This window comes from Caretta caretta, chromosome 5, assembly GCF_965140235.1.
Source record: "Caretta caretta isolate rCarCar2 chromosome 5, rCarCar1.hap1, whole genome shotgun sequence".
Classification (NCBI taxonomy): Eukaryota; Metazoa; Chordata; order Testudines; family Cheloniidae; genus Caretta; species Caretta caretta.
The window spans coordinates 86,321,905-86,338,423 of NC_134210.1; the positions used below are offsets into that span (position 1 = coordinate 86,321,905).

The 16,519-nt window shown below is 37.0% G+C and overlaps 1 protein-coding gene across 4 annotated transcripts in view; it reads left to right on the forward strand.

Annotated features, from left to right (window-relative positions):
* Window positions 1-4,557: 4,557 nt before the first annotated feature.
* SHC3 (SHC adaptor protein 3) overlaps window positions 4,558-16,519 on the forward strand; it is a 91,913-nt gene continuing 79,951 nt past the window's right edge. Inside the window, exons 1-3 of one of the 4 annotated variants that reach the window (XM_048850313.2) lie at window positions 4,558-4,615; window positions 5,441-5,574; window positions 5,907-7,002. In XM_048850313.2, the coding sequence (XP_048706270.1) occupies window positions 6,463-7,002 (540 nt within the window). In that variant the 5' untranslated portion in view covers window positions 4,558-4,615; window positions 5,441-5,574; window positions 5,907-6,462. The other 3 variants (XM_048850312.2, XM_048850314.2, XM_048850315.2) reach the window with 3 other exon arrangements.

The following is a 16,519-nucleotide window of genomic DNA, read 5'->3' on the forward strand; positions in this document are numbered from 1 at the left end:
GGTCTCATCCTGAGCTGTTGCAATCACAGTCAACGTTTTTTCTGAGTGGATAGGTTTTTTAAATCAAATTCATATATTCACTGTCTAACTCTGAACATTGCTCCACTGCTCTTTTGTCAAATGCTTTACAGTGTGTGTCTGCAGCCACCAAATCTCTACCAGATTTGCATTCAATTTGCAAATCATAAATTTGTCACCGAAAGAATATCTATATTCTCAGAGAGATGTTTGTTAGGCCCGTTTTGGCAATGATAATAAGTGGTTTATGCAGTGGCTTATGGGCTGGATCTGGCCCACAGGATGATTCTGGCTGACTCCTATGCAAGGTGCCATTCTGTAGGAAAAAATGGTGTCCTCTATGCAGCATGATCATGATGCCTGGAGGATGCCATTTTGGACCACCTAAGATATGCAAGAGAATTGTTGCATGCCTTACTAAAACTGTCCTGGCATGCCACTGGGTTTATGGTCAGAGCACTGTCCACCCTCAATAAATTTCATTCTGGACTGGGTGACTTGCATTGGTTGGCAAATTCTAATTGCCTTGTCAAGGTTTAATTCTGGGTCTCCCAGTAGCTTCTCTGAGGTTTTGAGGATTCCAATCAGAATCCAGTCTCTTATCATTAGGCTCTTATCAAAAGGTTAGATTTTTATTGGTAAACGTTGATAAATGTTGATTTCACCAACCACACACAAACTGATGAAAAAATTATTTTTGTAGATAATAATTGAATTTTTCAGATAGGCAAAGTAAGAAAAAAAATCTGCTTGAGGAGTTATTAGAGGGTGATTTAAGGTTGTTTTCTCTGAATATTTTGACATATGAGGTTGATCATTTGTTTTCAACTGTTACAAAGCTTTAATTTTTTGAATCCTAATGTCTAGCGTCATTAAATAATTATCTGATCCCAATTCCAAATGAAATTGGAATTCTGCCAGACTACTTATCATGAACTCAGGTATCCCCTTCCCCCTACAAAAAAATCAAGATTGGTTCTTAATCCTTCAATCAGTAAGAAAGACTTCTATCGTTTCACATTTCTTTTTGTACCCTCAGATTAAAAAAAAAACTCCAATTTTTTTTTTTTACATGTCAAGGAGTACTCCTCAAATTTTTGTAATACAGTTTCATGGTAAGCCTCCTCTGCCTGAGTTACATGAAAATTGTTAAATCTGCTATTGTCAGCAATAAGGTTACCTTCTGTCTTTGTGCTGGCACCTATTATTTGCAGTGAAGCATTGTTTTAAATCTCTTCCAGTTATTTTTCATATTGCCAGAGAGTTTCAGCCCTGGAGCTTTTAGCTGCTCCTTTCTTCCACTCACATTTTTTTCTTTAATTTCTGTTTACTCCCAATAGCATGTGGTGTTTAGTAATCACATTGGGACTAAGGTGCTTGAAAGAGAATCTCTTTATTCTGTGATGCAGTTTCCCAACTGCCTCTGCATTGTAGAATGCAGGCTTCTGTAGCGCACTCCCACAGACTTCCTGTCTGGGAAGCTAAACCACTTTAAGGTACAGTTCCCAACACCATGAGAGGTTGAGGAGAAAAGTAAGAGATTCGGTGATAGCAGGGGTAAGGGAGGTTAGAAGATGAGAGGGGATGGGGCCACCTGGGCAGAAAGAGGGGATGGAGGAAAATAGTGGATAGGAATTCTTAGTCATTGAAAGGAGAAAAGGAAGGGCATGTACTGGGGGAAAGGATAGAAGGGGAAAAGTGGAGGGGGAGGTCATGCTGGATCATATTAATTTTTTCTTTAAGAAATCAGCAGGATCCTTTGCAGAAAGGGAGGAGGGAATAAGATGTGGGTAGGGCACGAAGGGAGAGTCAAACATGTGAAGAGTTGGTTGGGGTTGTAGGTGTGTGATTCTACAAAGGAGAAGTAGAATACTTTGCCTAAGAAGATGGCAGAATTAAAGGGGGAATAAGTGTAATTTAGTGGAGAAAGTTAGTCTTCCAGTTTGATTTTTGGGGTGAAATTAGCATATCAATATTTACTTGCAGAGTTCTTTTGATTCTATATATTGTCATCTTTCCATAAGACCCTCTCCTTCTGGATGACTTTTGCACAAACATTCGCCCTTTGTGAAGAGTGTTTTTTGAATATTACAGATTTCAGAGTAGCAGCCGTGTTAGTCTGTATTCGCAAAAAGAAAAGAAGTACTTGTGGCACCTTAGAGACTAACAAATTTGTTTGAGCATAAGCTTTCGTGAGCTACAGCTCACTTCATCGGATGCATTCAGTGAATGCATTCAAAAACATAAATTTGTTAGTCTTTAAGGTGCCACAAGTACTCCTTTTCTTTTTGAATATTAATTATGTTCTCACCCCAAGTGGTCCCTATGTTTATTCAGTCAGAAATCTCAGGCATCCTGATTTTTATACACACATGAATTAAATTATTCATTGCTGTTTGTTTATCAGACAGAGATGACCCGTGCCTGCTGATGGGGGGACGGAAGCGGGGGCAGAGGGAGGGCATCTGGCTTCAGCAGTGTTACTGAGCATGCTCAGTACAAGCCAAGTAGCAAATTGGGGGGGGGGAGGTGTGACACCCCCCCAGGTTCCTTCCCATGTGTCGCCTCTGATATCAGATATGATTCACATTAGAGGGTAGCTCACTGTCACAAGTGAGTTGGAGCAAATCTATGGAGAATTCTGGAAATTAGGAGGGCAATTTAGAAATGAATTCAAAGACGAATAAGAAACCAATTAAAATGTCAGAGTGTGCAGACATACCAACTGTCATGCATCTTGTGTGACACGCACTTATACATTTAAAGTCACCATTCAGTGGTGCTGTGAGTATGCGAAAGGGCCATGGCTGTAATTTATCCTGGTTGAAGCAAGGAGTCACTGTGGTGCCTGAAGAGCAGGCAGCCAGATGTATCTCTCTTGTCTGTTCCCCACTTTTTCGGCTGGTTCTCAACCAGGTGGAGCCTCCCCCGGGTCCCAGCAGGGGAGGTGAGGAGTTACGGGGGAGAAAGGAGAGACAAGGGTTATTGAGAGGAAGGAAGGTGGGGCAGGAGCTACTGCCGCTGGTGGGAGGTAAGTGAGGAGCAGGAGCCATTATGTGGAGCAGAGGTAAATGAGGAATAGCAGGGGAGACAGGAGAGGGATAGTAACTAATAGAGAGGACCAGTGCTAAAGGGCCTAATGCCATCCCTTAGCAGCCACCTCTCAGGTTCCCTTCTGTCTGACATCTACACCCCCTCACTCTCCATAGGTTACCCCGAGCTTCCCCCAGGGTGCTTCTGCTTCCTGCCAAGTCCTTGCCTCCTCCTTTTGAGGGGTGCATGGAATAAGGTCCTACCACCCACTGTCAGGGAGCCCTATAAATGGAAATGTACTCTCAATCCAACTCCTTTCACTGGCACTGAAGCCACACAGTGTCTCCCAAACTGATGTTTATGGGCATAGGTAAATTATCACACATGGAACACCATAAAATGTGGCAGGTTATGAAGATGAGGGTAACAAATTACTGCTTCCTGGAGAGAGAATAGTTTAAACCAGTTAAACCATTAAACAGTTATTAAGACTTGCGTCTCATTTACAATAAAACTCCATTACACTGCTCTGTAAAGTGGTCTTACTTTAATTGTAATTGTAATTTATGCCCACTTGAAGGCCTCTTTATAGCACTGCCAGGGCAGTATACAGGATTCTTAGTGTAAATGAGAATCAGACCATCCTTCAGGAGTGACTTTAGATCACTATTCATCTGAACTGGATTAGAATCAATTGTGTGGTTGAAAGATTTATACAATTATCAGTCCCAGGAGCTAAGTGGGGACAGATTTTCAAAGTGCTCACTACTTATAATTGAGGCCAGATTTTCAAAAAGGCTCAGTTCCCATTCAACACTGAAATGAGGTCCAGACTTCCAAGTATTCAGCACTCAGCAGCTCTCAATGCAGCACCCAGGACCAGATTTTCAAAAGAGCTAGGCCTCCATTAGTTGCTTTGGTAGCATTTCTATACCTTCTAGGTCAGTTTCAGAAAAGGATCTTTGGTCACTGCATTAAAAGTCCATAAACTCTCCCTCTCTACCCCTTCCCCTGCCTCTCTCTTTCACTGGACTACAGATGACACTATTTTAAAATACCCAGTTTGCAAAAGGGTAAAATATTTAGCTCCATTTTTTCAAAGGGCTAATAAGAACCAGAGAATCTCTGAAGGCAAACCTGTAAAAATTGGAATCTGCCAATGTACATTTGTCGCAATCAAAAAAAATCAAACAAAATGTGTGCATTCATGTTGCTGTCCTAGATGTAAAAGAAACAGCTGAATGAATGTCTTGGGGTGAAATACACATTCAAGAAAACAGTTTTGCTCACACCCCCTTTCTAATAAAAATCCCTTACATTTAATTGTGAAATATCTTTACTGCAAAACAATTGTGCTAGTCATCTTTAGATCACTGTAAGCAGGCTTTTTTTCTCAGGTTGTTGTATGAAAGATCCCGCCTGTGTTTGAAATGGAATCTTCCACTATTTAGCAAGTCTTTGTTGAATGAGTCATCCAAGCTGTTTCTTATTGGCTGGGATGGTTAGCACCCAAGGGATTGCCTGGCAGAGGCTGCAAGGCCTTGCTTCATTCACAGAAATGTTGGTATGCTAGCCAGTCCTTTCATTCACATACACAGAATTTCATTCACATTTTGCAGGTTTTTTTTTATCTGCTTCTAATGAAGAGAGCCATTTGGAAATGACAGGGTTTTCTGTGTATTAGAGAACAGTAGAAATAATCTATGATGTGTATATTTGCTGTTGCTATGCTAGCAGGATGGAGAGAAAAATGAATGCTGTGTGGATACTGTAGCAGGTTTGCAGTGGGTGATGAAAGGCTATTCCGCAGATCACTAGAAATCTGTTTTTACACTGAATAGGACATTTCCATTATTCATCACTGCTGGGATAAGAGGTGCTGACTTAACTTAATGTGTCATAAATTATACTAATTAAATACCTGTATTTAAAGCTGTTTTAGTGTATTTGTACTTCATGCACTGCAGCCTTAGTCATGGGGGAAGGGAGGGAATCCCTCAAGATAATTCCTTCAAAGATATGCTGCAGCTATACTGATTCTTTTAAGAGAACTTGCACCGTTAAACTTCTTTTGTCTGAATTCCTTTTTTACAGTGCAGTATAATGTCCAAAATCCATAATTTGCAAAGCAGACCGACTGACAAAAAAGAGCCATATGGTTTATAATCTGCATTGTATTTTCATTATACTGTACATTTTGGATTTTTACAATAAAAGGGAAAAGAGATTCAAATTTTCAGTATTTATACCTATTTTCTTATTCCTCCTAGGTGTTTTTGACTGGCATTTATGCTTCACAGGAGCTAGTGCATTTTATATTCTTTACTGCAGGGCATCAGTATGCTGATATAAGGACTTTTGAATATTTCTCTGGTATTTAATTTTTCAGAGTTAAGCCAAATATTCAGCTCTACTGAAGATCCATTTTACAGTTTTTGCTTTAGAGTGAAGATCAGTGGTGAACGAAGGCATATTTCGTAAGCCTGCTGCCGTACATCAGAATTTTTTTTTCTTCAGACACAGGTATTTCATGTAACTGCATTAAAAAACAGAAAAAGCTTGCTCTTGAATAATATAGGGCAGAAAGATTTGTTTCTGTACAAAAACTGTGATGTAACAGTTTTTGTGAGAAACGGCATTGGCACAAAGGCATTTGTTAAGGCTGTTAGGCTGCTTTTGTGAAAGAAAATGAGTATAGTCTTTAGTGTAGTATGTCCACCCAATTTTTTGAATGCTGTTGTATGTCAAGATTTTCTGAAAGCCTTCAAGATATATGAATCCTGTTTTGTTTGTATATGTTGAAGCATTGTTATAATATCTGATACCTAACTGTGACCTTTTTTTTTTTTTAACAGATTGACGAATATGTGATATGGAAGAATGTTTTAACAGAAGAATAGAGTGGAGTGGTTTTCTTTTAAAGTTAGTCCAGATATTTAGAGGTATTTGTTTTTGGTAACAAAAAGGGGAAAAATTAAAGATTGGAAGGAAATATCTGTTTGAGAAGACAGGAAAAGGAAATTTGAGAATTGATTGGTGCTAGTGTGCTGTAAGTGGGTGGATTTTTTTTTTTTTTTTTTGCTACAGGAAGTGATTTGCAGTGTTCACTGAGCCTTTTGTTGAAAAGGGTCCTTCTCATTTGTGTGAGTCATGCTTTTGCTGTGAGCGACTTGGCAGCTCTAAGCAGGACTGGGATCTCTGTCATAGAAAACTATTACTTCACCCAACCTTAACGTGGAACCATACATTTATTTCAAAATTATTTTGCACTTCCTTATACTCTTTATTCTTTTTAAGCCAAAATTTACTCTCTATCCTCATTATTATGAATCTCCTGCTATGTTAGCACAGGCATCTCCTGCACTGGCATCAGATTTGCCAGAACATATGCAGGAAACCAGATAGAAGGGCATGCTTCAGCGTACCAAGTATAACCGCTTCAGGAATGATTCCGTGACATCAGTTGATGATCTTATTCACAATTTGTCCATGAACAGCAAAGTCTCAGCAGTTGCTACGACCTCAACAGCACCTTCATACCTGGTCTCGCCTGAAGTTCTCCGCAAAGACCAAGAAGATGGACCCACCACCTTTTGTACCCTCATCCATAAGGTGTCCCACTTGAAACTCTCCAACACAGGCAGCCTTTTGGGTATCAAAAATCTCTCCTCTGCAGTGAAGGAGCTTGCTGTCTCCAAATTGCAGGGAAGCTCGAGTGCTTCTAGCTCAGCAGCAGGGGCTTCAGACAACACATGTAACCTTGTCTCTGCCACTCCGTGTTCTCAGCAGGACATGAGCAAGATGAGTACAGGAAAAAAAACACGGTCAGAGGAAATGCACCTGGGAGGTGAAGACTGGAATCAAAGTAGCAGCTTTGTCAATAAACCCTCCCGAGGGTGGCTGCACTCGAATGAGAAGATCCTGGGACCTGGTGTGACGTACATTGTGAAGGTTGGTCTGCTTTCCTTCCATTCTCTTTTTTTAATCAATGAAAATTTCTCTGCAGGTTTTGATGACAGACTAGTGAAGCTGAAAGGATCTCTATGTGTATGTTCTTTTTTCTGTGGAATGCATGGAATGTAAATGTAGAAAGGCAGGATTAGAAAGCAGTGTTAATTTGTTATATTAGAGAAGAGGAAACAGGCACGTTGGCTCTATCAGTTAGCATGTTTTACAGCTATGAAGAAGATCTTTTTTCTCAAGATAAAAAGCTGTTTTTCTTACATTCGGTATTTTTCTTAATTCAGATTTTTGATTTTATCTGCCATATTGTGTATGTCTCCGATACATAGATTTTCAATATGTCTGGTGCAATCTGTAATACAGGAGGAATGAGAAACACCTTTACGTGAGACCTGTTTATCATGCACCACATTTCAAACTAAAAATTACTTCAAAGAAAAGTGCATTTTTGAGTGAAGTTGTATTTGCAATCTCATGGTGAGAAATCCACAGATTACCGTTTTGTCTCATTCCATAAATAGGAATATTGTTTATCTCAGTAGTGCAGACAAAATGCAGACTTGTTTTACGTAACAGGGATTTGGCTACCTTAAACATTATTTCTCTTTTCAGTTCATTGATGCTTTATGTCGAGAGCAGTGAACCATAGATGTCCAGGCTAATACTGTTGTATTTTTGAAAGCATTTAAAATGTGCAGTAAAAAGGATGGTACCTTTGGTAAGAAGGGGGTGCATGCAGTTTCTCTGTCATGGAAGATTCCAGTTGATGTTGTCAAATATAGCATATAGTAGGTATAAAAATAATTATACTGTTCAAAATTCCCTCTTAAATCACAAATTCTTACATATGTAACAGCTCTGATGCTTAAGAGTTAAATTACTATGTAACAGTGTTAAGCAGAAGGTAGATCTATTTTTATCTCAGTTTTTTCAGCGTGTAAAAAATTACAGCATAAAATTTAATCCACAGTGTTTTAAATGAGTTAAAGCAACACTAAATTTAGAGTAATGTGAGGTAAACAATATTAAAAACAGAGCACGTTTTTAACAATTGGAGTTTTGAGAAGTAGGTTTTTGATTGATGATAGATTTAACAAGAGATTTAACAGTTCAAAACCCTTTTTTAAAAGTACTGTCATTCTTTGTCAGTCTCAAACTTATCATGAGACATAAAGGAAAATGAATTAGTATCAGCTTTTTGAATGCACACTGCTTTTCTGTTACTATACAAGAAGTCTCTTGGTAAAATTGACACCTGGATGTTGGGTGTTAAAGTAGCGGGCCTCTGTTGTTCTCTTGCATTACAATATTCTGGTTAACAAAAGGTCATATACTGTCCTCACTTTTGCTCATGAAACTTATTCCATTTTTTTCTGCTTAAGACATCATCAGAAGCATGCAGTTACTGGCTTTTGGAATTCACTGTTACAAGTGCAATCAAAAGTAACAATTATGAAGCAGAACAAATACTTATTTTCTTGAGCTAATATGTTGATTGATTGACCACAAACATGCTAGAAGAACCTGAAAAGTTTGAGTTTGATTGAAAAGAGATGAAAGAAATGATTTTTTAAAATAAAAGTGAACTCTAAAAAACTAACCAATATTTAATGTTGGAACTATGCAAAGATTTCTCTCTATGCAATGAGTATCACATGCTTTAACCAGTCTATTGGGATATTTAAAAAAAATAGCTTTAGCATTAAACAGCCTATATTTCAATTGGGTTTTACATGTAATCAGAATGTATAACATTATGATGTTTAGCATTTATTTTAAAAATAGGATGATGAGATCTTTAACTTTTTGCTGTCTGGAATACTCACTTATAGATACAAATGTATTGTAAATGTCAAAACCAAAGTTTAAAAATGGTATAAATAACAAAGGATAACGTATGAATGAAATTAAAACCCATCATAGTTAGTTAATAATTTGCCTGTTCATTAAGTCTCTCTGAATTTTTTCCTCAGCAACTGCAGTATTCACATAAATAAGAACAGAAGTGCAGTTCCCACATCATTAAACACTGTTAGTTCCCCGGGCTTTTGTGCATTCAAAACATCAAATCAATACATAGATAATGTACATTGAAGGGAAACAGTCTTTGGATACCTCATGGCTATATTGAATGTCTGGGGGACTTGTACAGTGTTTAATTAGTACCATATGCCTTGCTGAGCATTCCATATGTCATTTGTTAAATGAAACAAAAATTTGATTTGCTGTTAACCAGAAAAGCTTTTATCATTGTATGTGTGTACTGGCATAGGGTTAGTATTTTTCATTAACTCACATCAGAAATGTGGAAATTATTCACGGAGGAGGGCAAAATGTCACCAGTGGACAGTTTGATGTAAACCATGTTGGAACATCTCCAAGTAGACTGAGCAATATTCCTATGTTGACTTGAACTGTACATGTGTATTATATACAATATAAAATATATGCCCTTTCCTCAATTTCCTTTTTTTCAAGTCCACAATTATAAACAACATATAATTTGCAAAAGAAAAATGGGCAAATATTTTCCTCAGTTATGACAGTGGTCATTTTTTTGCCAGACTTTATTGCTATCTCAGTTTTTTAAGCTTGAGCACATTGTCCATTTTGAGATGGACTACGTAAATGCAATATTTAAAAGTGGGTAGGATATATATTGCACAGGAGTTGTGATACAATATTCTGTTGCGGTGGAATTTTTTTGGACCTAAAATTACAGGTGCTATCTATAATCTGTTTTTCCTGTGAATTTCATGTGGATTATGGATTTTTTATGGTAAAATTTCATCACAAACACAGTGAAAAGGTTGTGTAACAAATTATAATTGTTCAAACTATATTTGACTTTTTAGTTCATTTGCTTGACATCAGACGTGTATGGAGACAGAATACTGAAGGGTGCTGGTATTCTACTTACACCATTGGTGAACAATTTGACAACTTGTGGATTAATGAAAACAATGAAAGAGAAAATGGCTTGTAGTAATAGATGTCCTTGAAGATCTCAATTGTTTGTTACAGAGCCTACATTTAATATAGAGTGATTATAAATGTTCGTGTTGTTAGAAAAATAAATCCATGCAATAAAACAGTGTAAAACTGCATAATCTAACAACTAACAGCAGTTAAGTGTTTCAATGAAACTCATTTGTTTCAAATTATAGAAGTCTGCTGATTATCTTAACTGTGATAATGGCATCGGTGTTTTGTTTATTTGTAGATTTAACTGACAACACAGTCAACAATCATGATAGGAAGTAAATAGACGTTAGCCTTTAAATAACCTGTGGTTCAGTCTTGTAATAAGTACCGATGAGATTAAAATAGTGACCTTCAGCAGTTTTAAAGTAAAACAAAACAAAAATGCTATTATATTGCAATATAATCCATTCTTATATTCAAAACATTTCATGCAGTGCACGCAAAAGTGCTTTGCTAGGCATAAAAACAAGCCAGTTAATGTGGATAAACCATAGAAAAAGCAGTACGTAAACCAGGTCTTTAAAAAAAATAAATATACAATCAGTCTTTCAGATCAAGGGACAAGAATTCCAGATATAAAGAGCATGACACCACAAACAAAAATTTGAATGATAAAACATTGTAAAGTACATTAAAATCATATTGCAAAAATACGTACGTGCAATACCTAATTGGCAAGGATATCTAATAAATTTGGTCATCACTCACACTGCAGTCTTGAGTGGGAGAAAATTTTTAAATCTGATAAGGAAACTGGTGGATACTTTTTTGTGTAGCAATTTGAGAGTGTAACCAAATTTAGGTCCCAATCCTACGCACACTATTACACACATGCTTAACTTTACTTACAGGAGTGGGTCCCAGTGAAATCAACGTGACTACTCTCATACGAAAAATTAAAGCTATGTGTATGTGTATGTGTTTAGAGGACGGGTAATGCTTATACATCATCGTCCATTTAGATGTTATTGGAGCATCCATGTCAGACCACAGGCAGGTTATATGAGATTTTAACAGCATTCTGCAGGCAGTTGTTGAATTTAAGGAATTATTTCCGTCTTTTGGGACTAAATCATAGCTTTAAGCACAGCTCTGAAAAGGGATTGATGTGTAAACTGCACCACCCATTGCATTTCCATGGGAGGCGTTGTACTTAAGGGCTCACTTCTGAGGCACAATTCCCTCTCTTCTTCCCCTATGCTATAGTGGGCAATAATTTGCCAATGGCCTACACCAGCAGCAGATTATAACAGCTTCTGTAGCCATTTAGTTGTTCTGGTGAGTCTTTGCCCATTAGGAAGCTCACGCAGCAAGGGAAGGGGTATTCTTACTCTCCCTTGCTGGGGCATATAATCAAAGTTACAATCTAGCCCTTAGTTTTATTTGTAGAGTAGTAAAATTAAAACATGACTTTTTGGTTTGCTTTTGTTTGTTGCAGCCTGCTGTATATGGCTGATGATAAATTTGTTTCCCTCCTTTATAACAGTATTGTTTGGGGTGGTTTTTTTTTTTATTTTTGGTCAGCTTTTCATTGCTCCTTATGTCCAACATGATGCACCTGTACTAACTACAGAATAACTAGTACTAAGCATGTTAACTATAGATCCAGTTTTCAGTGGTGGCCTCTAAATTATTACAAGCCAGATTTGTTTATTTGTGTATTCAATAGGCATTTGTACATGTAATTCAAGTAATTAGGCACATAATTCCCAAATATCCAATTTGCAAATCCAAATGTGGGGTTTGTGTGCATGTTTACAGGCCAAGTTTTAAATGTGTCCTTATGATAATAACAGGGATGAAAGTGAATTCCTTATATTTAAATTCCACTATTGCCACCCCCTAAGCTTTGAAAAATCGTGAGCCAGGACTCAAAAAAAAAATCGTGAGTTTGACTTTAAAATCATGACATTCAAATATGTTTTGGGTGCTTTTTGTCTTCTGTTTTTTGAGTCTTTAGGGTTCATGTTTTCAAGTTTTTCTCAGCAACCATGAGAACTAGAAACTTACATGAGAATCTCAGCTTTCACTTAAAGAAAAACTTTATCACATGACTCCAGGTGCTGGAGCTTTATGAAAAACATCAGAAGGGTGGCAACTCAGTTTGTTTTCTGAATTCAAAAACTTGGGTGGGGGATAAGGCAGAATTAAAAAAGAACTACTTTGATCTCAGAGATTAATTTTTCTAATGTTCTACAACCCTTTTGTGGTCAGTCTGTAGTCTTTGCTTTTGCTGGAATGGCAAGACTGTCTACAGTTAAGTAAACCCTGTGTTTCTTGCTCAGTCCAAATTCCCATTGAGTTTATTGATTCTGATCTAGTGTCTATGGACCTGATATGAAGATTATTGAAGTCAATGGAAAGATGACCACTGAGTTTGGATCAGGCCCTATGGGCAGAAATCATAGATGATAGCCCATAATGGTAGGGTTGTTTTTATTCCATCAATCAGATATTATTACACACTAGGGACCTTTGCTAACAGCCATTTAGGTCAATAGCAAAGCACGCAGAGACTTCATTAATGCAGGATCAGGTCTCCAGTGAGAACTTTTGATTCACAAAATGCTGTAGAAGTTTCAGCATGTTTCTTCATATTTATGATTCTTTTTACAGGTGGTGTTAATATTTATTTGATTAGTGAAGTCTCAATTATATATGTTTAAAGAAAGGTCAGTAGAAAATCCTGCTGATTATTTACAATATAAACTACCCAAATTTACTAACTAGTTTAGGTGGCAAATCGGCACTCAGCTGCCCTTTCACCCCCCCCTTTGGAAATTAGACTTTTGATTACTTTCACTACATTCAGATAACATCACAAACACAAGAGTAATTCTGTGCAGGTTATTTAAATATCTGTTGCTAAAAATTAAAAGAGGCACAGCCCTCCACTTATATGAATGAACCAAGATCTTTAGGGATATGGACCATGGAGCTTTCATGCAGAGTCCCTTCCTTTCCTCAGTACCACTGAAGGACCCATGCCCTTGTCCCCTGGCAACATACCCCATTGAGGAGCCCACTTAGATTGGCAGACTACCTATACCTTATTCTCACTCCATTTTAAGGCATAGAGTGGAAGCTAATGCTGAAAATGTCAGTGTTAAATCCTTCTGACGTTTCCACTGGAAATGCTGCAGGTTTGCCAGAAGATGTTATCACACAGTGCAGATATCTTACCAACTCTTACGTTTTTTCAAAACTGACACAGCCGACCCTGTCCATGGAGACTCAACTGCATGATGCTACCAGGGAATGAATTTCAGAGGTCTGAAGGAGAGTAGGTTGGCACTGCTCCTACCTCCACCTATTCCAGCCAGATCTAGTGTAGATTCCATTCATTCTGTGCGATTGAAGATCTGATCTGTCCCAGTATAACCACATGGCACGTATCATTTTGCTATGGCTTAATATCTGACTAACTATTTGGAAAGTGTGCTTTAAAAGGGGCCTAAAGGAATTAGGCCCCCCAAATCCCACTGAAAGTCAATAGGAGTTAGGTGCCTAACTTCATCAGCCTGCTTTAAGAATCCTAGCCAGCACTGAAATGTATATAGTGAAATCAGCGTAAACATTTAAAGATCGCTACCTTGCGGCAAACAAGATACATTAAGATAAAGGGCAGACAAAGACAAGGAGCAGATCTAAAGATGATAATGTAAGAGATAAGAAAATCATTAAAAATCTCTTCCCCTTGACATCATCACATTTATATTTGCACAGAAGTTAGGGATTTATTTTTGTTTTTTTTTATTTTAAATCAAATCTAGGAAATACATTAAATTATACAAATCCAGGAAGTAAGAAAAACAAGAACAAAAAAGAAAATAAATCCTATCTGTTCTCTGAAGGACTTCTAAATGCCAGACACTATATAGTATGCATGCTGCATGTACCTCGATGCTGATCTGCTTTTATTACCCTTTTATTTGTTAGTACAGAATTATATTCCAAGAAATGCCTTTATTGTTTGTAAAGTTTAATATCTTCACTATCTCCGACACCATATCACCACAATAAGGTAATTGTAAAAAGCAAAACTCTTTTTGTTGACTTGCACGGGAACCTTGTAAGCAGCACAGGTACTGTAGTCCAAGCATTTTGAATAGATCCTTTTCTCTTTACCGCCTCCGAAACCTGAATGATTCATACTGAGGGCAGATGCCATGTTTTATAGTAAAATAAGACATCAGCCATTTTAACTTAATACTATCTAAAATCTAAGCAGCAGTCAGGAGAAAAAGATCAAACAATTAAACTGCACATCTGTGAGTCTCCTTCTAAAAAAAGTTATTAAATGAAGAATTGTGTTGCAAGCACTATACAATGTAGTTAAAACAGTAGCAGCTTGATGTTGTGTTGAGTAGCAGAACCCAGTCTTCTGAGACTTAATTCACAGTGCTCTATCCACTAGGCCACAGTGCTCTCTAAGTTTTCTTATACTGCCAGAATAGAGAAGAGTGGTTTTATTGTAAATGAGAATCAGGCTCAAAGATATTCTCATGGCAGAGAAGGAAAAGCTAAATACTTCTAGTGTTTCACTGAAGTCTGAATTAGATTTGGGCCCAGGATAGATAACTTCTCCTAAATGTTATTTATTTTATTTAATTCATGTTAAGATCAGTTTTATTTGCACATCTGTGTGTGTGTGTGTGCGCGTGTGCACTTACGTGTACTGAAAGCACTTGATTGTTAGCATATCAGACTGACGTTGGTGTAAGAACTGGTGACTGGTTCTAACACATCGAAAAAGACAAAAAGGCAAGTTCACCTAGCCAGGGTGGATTTGATTTAAATCATGATTTAAATCACTAGTCAGGAAGACTCAATTTAATCATGGATTTCTACATAAAAGTGCATTCCTGGTGGTTGTTATAACCTTAAGACACATTCTTCACAACTCAGAGATGGATATGGGTTTCATTTTTAGAAGGTACACACTATATATTTTTAAAGTGATGTATTTTGAAAATTTTTCAGATTAGTTTTACAGCTATATCAGAAAATGAATGATTGTTTGGTTATTTCATTTACGAAAGGTAATTGAAGCAGATATCTATGAAGTCATTGGGAGGTGAACTATCTCCAATTCAACAGGTTAATCATTAATATTTGGAGGATTTTCTTGCCATGCTGTATTAGGAGGAGAACATCACCAGACATACATTTAAATTGTTTTATTTAACTAAAACAATGTTATGTATTTTGGATTTTTTTTCTTTTTCTTCAACGGCAAACATAATATTTTAACAAAACAAGCATGAATTTTTGAATGTAGTTAAACATTCAAGTTTTTTAAAATCAGGTTTGTTTTTGTTAGAATTGTTTTTAACTAAAATAGTTAAATAAAATATTTAAAAAAATCAAAAATCGACTATATCAGCCAGGTCAACATGAGAAACTTAAAATATTGGCTTCTGCCGCTAACTCAGTCGTCTTCACCTTCATTTTCCTGTTTGTTCATAATCTGGAACATTTAAAGACATTTAAATTTTTTTCCACAGTGTGTTATATCTTTTACTGCTACTTCTTGTAAGTATTCTGCTGGGTGTGCATTTCCTGTTGTACCAATTGTTTCTGTAAGGAAGACATTCCCTTCTTCTGTTGTCACACAAGCACATAAAACAGGATCATTGTGGACATTGCTCCACCCATCAAGACTCAGGTTAACAATTTCACCCTCTAGATCTTTTGCACACTGCTCAATTTCTCTTTCATACACTTTATCCAACAATTTGCCTGCGACATCTGCTCTGTTGGGTGGACTGTATCATGGTCTTAATGACTGAACCATGTTAATGAAGTGTGGGTCTCAATCATATGGAAAGGAGAGTTTGTTTCATAAACAAACCAGGCAATTTTTTCATCAATTACCTCTTTTTGTAATCTGCTGGTTCTTATCACAAATTTATCTGTGGTTGTTTCTGGATGATAGAGATGTTTTTTTTCTTTTTGCTGCAGGTGATATACTGTGGCTATGTGACATACATGATGTGGCAGATAACTCTGAAACTATAGAAAATGATGGTGATCTTGAAGGTAGATAGTCTTCAGAATCCTGTATGTTGAGGATGGATTCTCCTAAACAAAATAAGTCAATGCAGTTATTTAATTATTATTACCATACTGCTCATTTAGTAGTACTCACTGCATTCACTGACACTCAGTACTACTTTAAAGGTGAAATTGTAAAAGGAAGATCTGCCTATTTCAGCTATTTATTTTTTATCAGAACTGCATCTAAAATGATAGTAACATAGCATAACAACTATATTTTTTGCTTAACCATGAGAATTCAAGAATAGTCCAGAAGGAAGACAGGCAGTCCTTAAGAAAAAAGTATGAAATAAAAAAAAGTTTACCAACCTGAAGATCCTGCATGTTCAGACATGTTCCTTTCACCATCTTCAACACAGCTTCCTCCTGAGAAGGAACACTTTTCATGATGTTATTTCATTTGGGCAACCAGGCGTTGCATTTCTTTGTTGCACTGTTTGCATTTTGCACGCATGCCTGT